The following is a 10,000-nucleotide window of genomic DNA, read 5'->3' as shown; positions in this document are numbered from 1 at the left end:
CACATGCATGCACGCACACACACATGCATGCACGCACACACATACATGCATGCACGCACACACATACATGCATGCACGCACACACATACATGCATGCACGCACACACATACATGCACACACACACATACATGCACGCACGCACACGCATGCATGCATGCACACACACACATACATGCACGCACACACATACATGCATGCACACACGCATGCATGCACACACGCATGCATGCACACACACACGCACACACATACATGCATGCACACACATGCATGCACACACATACATGTATTCACACACATACATGTATTCACACACATACATGCATGCACACGCATGCACACATACATACATGCACATACATGCACGCACGCACACACATACATGCACGCACGCACACACATACATGCACGCACGCACACACATACATGCACGCACGCACATACATGCATGCACGCACACATACATGCATGCACACACGCATGCATGCACACACACACGCACACACATACATGCATGCACACACATACATGCATGCACACACATACATGTATTCACACACATACATGTATTCACACACATACATGCATGCACACGCATGCACACATACATACATGCACATACATGCATGCACATACATACATGCACACACGCACACACATACATGTATGCGCACACGCACACATGCACACACATACATACATGCATGCACACACGCACACACATACATACATGCATGCACACACATGCATGCACACACGCACACACATACATACATGCACGCACACACATACATACATGCATGCACACACACACATACATGCATGCACACACGTACATACAGACACGCATGCGCACACACGTACATACAGACACGCATGCGCACACACGTACATACAGACACGCATGCGCACACACGTACATACAGACACGCATGCGCACACACGTACATACAGACACGCATGCGCACACACGTACATACAGACACGCATGCGCACACACGTACATACAGACACGCATGCGCACACACGTACATACAGACACGCATGCGCACACACGTACATACAGACACGCATGCGCACACACGTACATACAGACACGCATGCGCACACACGTACATACAGACACGCATGCACACAGACACATGAATAAAGCCCTTTTAAAAGGAATCTAGCTTGCAGCACAGTACTCTACCTTTCCAGCTTCCTCATTCAGCCAGGTACTGCACTGTAGGGGGAAGCAGAGAGCACAGCACACTTCCCTGCACTTTACTTTCACTTTTGAAGCCGACAGAGCTTCTCACAGTGCCGGGGGTCGCTCATCTGACAGCCCTGATCCCGCGGCACGCTGATTGAGAAAGGCTGGTTCAAAACCGGACCGCGGGCCGGACTTTGGACATGCCTGATCTATGCCATGTTGAATATGGTAATACATAGACCAGGAGTGTTTGTTTTCGATGTCTTCCCTTTGTGCCTACAGTGGATGATGTACATATATTTATGTAAGGGACATCCTGCTCTGTACTTGACTTTGGTTTATTTTCAAAGAAAAATTGAACAAAATATTGAAAGATAAATGCTGTACCTCTTTGTTTAACCCCCCTAGGTTATGGGCAGGAACTTTATACTTTTTATCATCCTTGGGCAAATGGATGAGATGCAGAGCAAAGGTGTCGTCTTCTTCATATTCTACCTGTGGAGCACCATTGAAGTCTTTAGGTAAGTCACTGGCTCCAGACCTTACAAGGGTCCCTTCAAGCCATGGTGGTCCGATATACAGTGTATAGAGAAAACATTTTTTTTTTTTGGGGCTATGGACTTTCTAGGCACAATACAACAACATAATTTAAAAACTATAAATTTTATTTACAAAAAACGCTAAAAAATACATAGTCAATACACAAATCAGTCATCAGTAATCAAAAAACTCATCCCCAATTTTGTTACCACTAATAAGATATAGGTATTCTATTCAATGAAGAAACACCATACAACACTTTGAGATATGAAATCGGTAATCCAGAATTGCGGAACATCAATGGGGGTTGAACGATTATCATAAGCTCGACATGTTTCGCACGTCTTCACGCTTCTTCTGGATCTGGTTTGACTGATTAGTAAAATAACAGAAAAAGATGATAGACAAATAATTAACAGCAATATAGTAATTAAAGCATAAAACTCGGCACAATCTGGTTTAGAGACACAGAACACCGGTGCAAAAAGAGACAGTAGGTACGAAACACCATGGGGGCGTGTGTAACATAGTAATAATACATTACGTGGGGATCAAGAGAAGTACCCGATATAAATTAAGAAAATCTATAATAAGCCCAGACTTAATGAGTCTATAAAATTGGGGGTAACTAGACCAATGGCATGTATGGGGCACCCACTATAGATATAAAACCTGCTTCCGCCAAAGGTTACCCAAACAGGACTAACGTGCTGATATATGAAAAAAATGCCAGGAGTAATGTTCTAGAATATGGATAGAAAATGGAAAGAATTTATTTTAATACACTAGTTGCCAAGTAAAGACAGTCAATCTCAAAAACGTAGGTTACCCACTCAAGGTGTACAGTGCCTTGTGAAAGTATTCGGCCCCCTTGAACTTTTCAACCTTTTGCCACATTTCAGGCTTCAAACATAAAGATATAACATTTTTATTTTTTGTGAAGAATCACCAACAAGTGGGACACAATTGTGAAGTGGAACGAAATCTATTGGATTTTTGAAACTTTTTTAACTAATAAAAAAATGAAAAGTGGGGCGTGCAAAATTATTCGGCCCCCTTGCGTTAATACTTTGTAGAGCCACCTTTTGCTGCGATTACAGCTGCAAGTCGCTTGGGGTATGTCTCTATCAGTTTTGCACATCGAGAGACTGAAATTCTTGCCCATTCTTCCTTGCAAAACAGCTCAAGCTCAGTGAGGTTGGATGGAGAGCGTTTGTGAACAGCAGTTTTCAGCTCTTTCCACAGATTCTCGATTGGATTCAGGTCTGGACTTTGACTTGGCCATTCTAACACCTGGATACGTTTATTTGTGAACCATTCCTTTGTAGATTTTGCTGTATGTTTGGGATCATTGTCTTGTTGGAAGATAAATTTCCATCCCAGTTTCAGGTCTTTTGCAGACTCCAACAGGTTTTCATCCAGAATGGTCCTGTATTTGGCTGCATCCATCTTCCCCTCAATTTTAACCATCTTCCCTGTCCCTGCTGAAGAAAAGCAGGCCCAAACCATGATGTTGCCACCACCATGTGTGACAGTGGGGATGGTGTGTTGAGGGTGATGAGCTGTGTTGCTTTTACGCCAAACATATCGTTTTGCATTGTGGGCAAAAAGTTGGATTTTGGTTTCATCTGACCAGAGCACCTTTTTCCACATGTTTGGTGTGTCTCCCAGGTGGCTTGTGGCAAACTTTACACGAGACTTTTTATGGATATCTTTGAGAAATGGCTTTCTTCTTGCCACTCTTCCATAAAGGCCAGATTTGTGCAGTGTACGACTGATTGTTGTCCTATGGACAGACTCTCCCACCTCAGCTGTAGTTCTCTGCAGTTCATCCAGAGTGATCATGGGCCTCTTGGCTGCATCTCTGATCAGTCTTCTCCTTGTCTGAGCTGAAAGTTTAGAGGGACGGCCAGGTCTTGGTAGATTTGCAGTGGTCTGATACTCCTTCCATTTCAAAATGATCACTTGCACAGTGCTCCTTGGGATGTTTAAAGCTTGGGAAATCTTTTTGTATCCAAATCCGGCTTTAAACTTCTCCACAACAGTATTATGGACCTGCCTGGTGTGTTCCTTGGTCTTCATGATGCTCTCTGCGCTTTCAACAGAACCCTGAGACTATCACAGAGCAGGTGCATTTATACAGAGACTTGATTACACACAGGGGGATTCTATTTATCACCATCAGTCATTTAGGACAACATTGGATCATTCAGAGATCCTCGCTGAACTTCTGGAGTGAGTTTGCTGCACTGAAAGTAAAGGGGCCGAATAATTTTGCACGCACCACTTTTCAGTTTTTTATTTGCTAAAAAAGTTTAAAATATCCAATAGATTTCGTTCCACTTCACAATTGTGTCCCACTTGTTGGTGATTCTTCACAAAAAATAAAAATTTTATATCTTTATGTTTGAAGCCCGAAATGTGGCAAAAGGTTGAAAAGTTCAAGGGGGCCGAATACTTTGGCAAGGCACTGTATGTCACCAACTCACCAATATAATAAGAATAGAGCAGAAAATCACGAGACCACAATAATGGAGTCACGGACCTGCAGTACACATTACTTATGCCCGGCTAAGGATCACATCCATAAAGAATTCCAGATGGAAAAGCGCTGCCAACAAGTACCGAGGACTAAAGAAATCTATAATAAAAAGTGGCGAATAAACAAATGCAGCCAACAGGGAGATACTACATGTAGCCAAAAGGAAGAAAAAGGTACTAAGCCAAAAGATACCAACATGCCTATCACTCTGGCATTCGGTCTAAACAGGGTCCCACTCAGAAAGCGGGATATATACAGTGTAGACTTCTTCCAGAGGGATAATCTCTCCTGGATGCGGTGATCAATATTGTTCACACTTTGACACTTCTCAGCGCCTAAGGCCCCATTCACACCTGAGCATTTTGTAGCTTGAAGCCTGAAGCTCCAAAACGCTGGAGGGGAACAAATCAATTATTCTGTATGGAGAGGGTTCACATCTCCACTCCAATACGCCTGAAGCCAGAAGCTCCAGACTGTTCTGGGACTTTTTTTTTTTTTATTTTTTTTTTAGGCAGATTAGGGCTTTTTTCTGCTTTTTACATTGGTGACTTTTGGACCTACACAGTATCGCGGCAAAACGATGTAAAAAAACGTGGCAAAAATCCTGCGTTTTTCTGCCTGAAAACGCTACGCTCAGGTGTGAATGGGGCCTAAAGGACCTTGGATTGTATGCAGCACCCAAGGTGCATTGAAGTTCTGGGAGAAGTGTCTGAGTTTTTTTTTTTTTTTTTTAATACTTTCTTCCACCTGGAAGATCTCGAGTTTCTATGGAAGTCTTTTCCCTGAGAATGCTGAGCCAAGGTGGAATGAACCTTACAGGAAAGGCTTTTTTAAATGCGAACCCCCAAATGTGCTGGATTACCAGTGCTAAACCTTGTGAAAGGTAGAAGTTGTCAACAGATCTTCACCATGGTGTAGCTCTGTAGCCTCCTAGATCTGCTGGGACTTCTGGTTTCCAAAAAGCTGTTGCGTTTTTTTTTTTTTTTTTTTATTATATATATTACTCTTTTAAGTAAATCTGTGGCTGGGCTATGGGTATTCAACTATTTACATGTTCCTAACCAGAAGTAAACTAGTTCAACACCAAAGGAGAAACATTTTGATCGCTTGTCGTCTAAAAGTTATTTGCACCATGTGACAGACCTAGCCGGGACAGAGGCTGTTGGAGGGGACTGAATGCCAGCCTCTTGCCTTGCGATTATGGGCCCTGGCATTTGGGGGAAGGGTGCTCTTTGTGAGCTGTATGCCTGGGGACCCCTGAGGTGTTACTTGGATTCAGGTCCATGCCGCCCCCCAAGACACGCAGACTCTGGATATGTATTTGCCATATTAGCAATAGACTGAATTACACTGTTGGGACACAAACTGTTAGATGCTAATGTCATCAACTCCAGCCACCTGTCTGTTGTGTAAATGAGTCTAGTCTGGCTTGTAAGAATATTCCACACAATGTTGTTGTGCTAATTAACCCTGTGTTGATGTATATGGTAATGTGTATTGAATAGTCAGTCAGTGAGCTAGGAGACGTACCCTGAAAAGTCTCATCTCTCAGTCAACTAGTCTGGGTCAATGATTAGATAATTAGCACATGCTAATTAGGTTAGGTTTTAGTCATCTTGCTGTATATATTTATGGGAGATCTCAAATAAAAGGCTATTCCTGATGTACTCCAAGACTGGTGTTGTCTGGTTCTTGGGGGTTCCTATAGCCAGATCCATTGGACTCGTGTTCCAGGACTTAGGAAGCGGTATACTGACGGAAACACTCAAGCGGAGTGTGGGGGATGGGTTCCGTCACACACCACATCCCTTTATTTTGGTAACAATATAAACACAGGAATTGGGACTTTTCAGGTGCAGTGCACACAAAGATATATCAAAAATTTATTTTATTTTGTAAAAGTTTAAAATCAACAGAATTTAATCCATCTAGATAATAAGAGACAGTTTCAAAATGTCCTTTCCTCTGGGTTTCCTCCTGACCCTTTGACCTCCCGCCCTCATTTTTGCATATATACATTTTGCTATCAATCCATCTTCATATAAGTAAACATTTGCTCCCTGTGTTTGTTTGGTCCCTATGCCAATTTTCGGATTGAATAGGTGTTTTTGTATAACTTTATGGATTTGTGCATATTAATCATTGTAATTTTATCTGTACTATTGTATTTTTTCTTTCAGTAGACAGTGCTTGACAAATGTAAATCTCCTGAGGAAGCTACTAACCAGTGGTGAAACATGTAGAGAATTTTGTCATTATGCACATTTTGAAACAGTCTCTTATTATCTAGATCAGTGATGGTGAACTTCGGCACCCCAGATGATTTGGAACTACATTTCTACATGATGCTCAATTACACTGCAGAGTGCATGAGCATCATGGGAAATGTAGTTCCAAAACATCTGGGGTGCCGAGGTTCACCATCACTGATCTAGATGGATTATATTCTGTTGATTTTAACTTTTTACAAAATAAAATTATTTTTGATATATCTTTTGTGTGTGTGTGTGTGTGTGTGTGTGTGTGTGTGTGTGTGTGTGTGTGTGTGTGTGTGTGTGTGTGTGTACTGCACCTGAAAAATCCCAATTCCTTTGTTTTATATTGTAGTCCAACACCAACTAAAGTTTGAGGATGAAGTCCTTCAAGTCACTTCCTCAGAAGCTCAGCTCCCCTCTCCCAGCCTTGGAATCCTTTTGTCTATCTAATATTTTATGTAAAGGTGGAGCAGGAGCTCGGAGTGGTTATGGATGGTGAGCTTAGCTGCTGAGAGAAGCACTGTAGGGATTTTGAGGATTAGTTGCTCCACGGTGCCTTCAACTACAGAGGTCAGATAGGGGCTCATTTACGTCTTCTTCTGAATATGTAAATACTCCAATGTACATATCCTGGACGTGGCCTCACACTCTCTCTCTGTTCCGTGCTTTTTTTCCAGGTACCCATTCTACATGCTTGCCTGCATAGATATGGATTGGAATCTTCTCACGTGGCTCAGATACACCATTTGGATCCCACTGTACCCACTTGGAGCATTTTCAGAAGGTATGATCCAGGTGGCATTAGAAGGTAGTCTTTCGTAGAACCAAGCCTTTACTTCTCATTATAGATCATTTGGATCCCTCTCTTGTAAGCTGCAAAAGTTTTCATTCATTGGGAAGGCATATGCCATAGTTCCTGCCTTGTTAAAAGGCTTAAATAAGAAGTAGTTCTCACTGCTTGCTGGAGATGCTGACGTGGCCTAAACCTTTTTTTTTTTTTTTTTTACCCCATTGTTGGTTTTTATTTTTGCTTTTACTGGGGTGGTCAGTTGATTATCTGTAAGGGAATATGTTAAGGCCGGTGCGAATTGTAGCAGCAGTATTTGGCGTGGCTTTCGGTGACCAGGTGTGGCCGCTGGCACTGTTAACTACAATGACAAGTCAATGGTGGACATGGCTTCTGCACAGCCAGCCGCTACCTGTGGTAATTGCTGCGCTGGATGCACATTTAAAAAATAAAAATAACATTTTTTTCCCGGTCACTTTTATTCCTATTACAAGGGATGTAAACATCCCTTGTAATAGAAAACAAAAGCATGACAGGGCCTCTTAAATATGAGATGTGGGGTTAAAAAGACCTCACATCTCATATTTACACTAAAATGCAATAAAAAAAATAAATAAAAATTCTCCTTTTAAGAGCTATGGGTGGAAGTGCGACGGAAGGGACGTCACTTCTGCCCTCCCATGCTATGGAGCCGAGCGGGGGGGGGGCATCTTCCCCTCAGTCGCCATCCACGGGAAAGGACACAAACGCTACTGGTGGGTCCGGTAAGCGGTGGAGACGACCGGGGGAGGGGGGGTGGGCACCTCTCCCGCCGCCGATTACAAGTGATCTTGCACTGAATCCGCCACGGAGACCACTTTTATCATGAATACGGCGTTCCCGAAAATACCAGGGTTTTGGCAGCTAGCTGCTACCATAACCCCGGTGTTTAGTGTCAGAGTACCGACGTATGGGTACGTCAATTTGCGTGAAGGAGTTAAACAATGTGTGCCTAGGTTGTTTTTATTGTCCGCACTTAAGGCCAACTTAAAGTGGAGCTAAAGTCCCTAATTTACAAGACTTTGAGTGGCCAGGCTGTTCATTGCAGTACAAGGACATGCAGTGTCTCTTCTGCAATAAAATGAACCTACCTGCCTGTTTGTAATCTTCTTTGGAATGTACACTGAGCTGCGCAGGAACTTCTCCATTTACATTGCGGCACAGAACTTGGTAGCCAGGATGACTGTGCCTCCTGTTCATGCGCAGGAGTGATGTCATCTTGCGCTGTCCAATGAAAACGCCTGCAGCCAGACTTCCAGAAAAAGCCAGGTTGAAGATGCTGGTGAGGAATATGGGATCAGTTAATGAGGGATTCCACCTACAAAAAAAATATTAAAAGCCAGCAGCTATAAATACTACAGCTGCTGACTTTTAATAAATGGACACTCACCTGTCCTGGGTTCCAGCGATGCCGAGGCCGATCGATCGCTCGGCCCTCGGCTGCTGCCGCCACCATTCTAGGTGAGGGAATCAGGAAGTGAAGCGAATCGGCTTCACTTCCCGGTTCCCTACTGCGCATGCGCGAGTCGCACAGCGCAATAGGAATTGTCCACGCAGTCTCTGAGACCCGTGTGTGTCCCAGCAGACAGGGCAGCAGGACAGGAAATGGCGTAGACTCCCACGGGAGTCTATGCCCGGAAGTGGGTGTAAATACCTGTCTTTGACAGGTATCTCCACCCCCCTCCCCCCTGAAAGGTGCCAATTGTGACACCGGAGGGGGGGAGGGTTCCGATCAGCGGAGGTTCCACTTTAGGGTGGAACCCTGCTTTAAGGAAAGGTAAGTATCTTGAATTATGGTTCCTCTTTTTAAAGCCAAAGTCCTGGTATTTTATTGCATAGGTACAATTGGGTCCATATATATATTTGGACACGGGCACAATTTTTATACTTGGCTCCGTATGCCACCAGAATAAAATGAAAACGAGCAAGGTCCATAAAGACATGGATGAGCGAGTTTGGGGTGGAGGAACTTTACTGGCCTGCACAGAGTTCTGACCTCAACCCGATAGAACACCTGTGGGAAGAATTAGAGTGGAGATTGCGAGCCGGGCCTTCTCGTTCAACATCAGTGCCTGACCTTACAAATGCGCTTCTGGAAGAATGGTCAAACATTGCCATAGACACACTCCTAAACCTTGTGGACGGCCTTCCCAGAAGAGGTGAAGCTGTTATAACTGCAAAGGGCGGAGCCAACTCCATATTGAACCCTACGGACTAAGACTGGGATGCCATTAAAGTTCTTGTAAAGACAGGTGTCGCAATCCTTTTGACGATGTATTGTGTGTGTATATATATATATGTGTGTGTGTGTGTGTGTGTATATATATATTTCTAATTGGGGCCAGTTCACACCACATGCAGTCCAGTGCGTTTTTTTTTTTTTTGCATGAAAAGGTGGTGATGTGGTTTTCAATGGCATAGCTCACACCAGTGCTTTCCAGTTCCAGCAAAAAAAATAGTAGAACACGCTGTAATTTTCCTGCACTGGACTGTACTGGAACGCTATAAAACGTGTCAAAAACACACTGAAATGCACCCAAAACGCACAGCAACACATGTCCACATTTAAGGTTAAGAAGAAAGAGGGGGAAAATGCACTGGAATGCGTCAAAATAGCGCATGCAGAACAGCATCCGGACTG

The 10,000-nt window shown here is 43.6% G+C and overlaps 1 protein-coding gene across 1 annotated transcript in view; it reads left to right on the top strand.

Moving 5' to 3' along the window:
• LOC143958218 (very-long-chain (3R)-3-hydroxyacyl-CoA dehydratase-like) overlaps nt 1-10,000 on the top strand; it is a 56,036-nt gene that overhangs the window by 37,445 nt on the left and 8,591 nt on the right. Inside the window, exons 8-9 of the mRNA XM_077467712.1 lie at nt 1,605-1,717; nt 7,211-7,317. Of these exons, the coding sequence (XP_077323838.1) occupies nt 1,605-1,717; nt 7,211-7,317 (220 nt within the window). The remainder of the gene's footprint in view (nt 1-1,604; nt 1,718-7,210; nt 7,318-10,000) is intronic.

The sequence above is a fragment of the Lithobates pipiens genome, unplaced genomic scaffold, assembly GCF_037356315.1.
Source record: "Lithobates pipiens isolate NorthernLeopardFrog02 unplaced genomic scaffold, aLitPip1_a1.2 Scaffold_6, whole genome shotgun sequence".
Classification (NCBI taxonomy): domain Eukaryota; kingdom Metazoa; phylum Chordata; class Amphibia; order Anura; family Ranidae; genus Lithobates; species Lithobates pipiens.
Note: the sequence above shows the minus strand (reverse complement) of the source record. Positions and strands in the feature narration are given on the sequence as shown.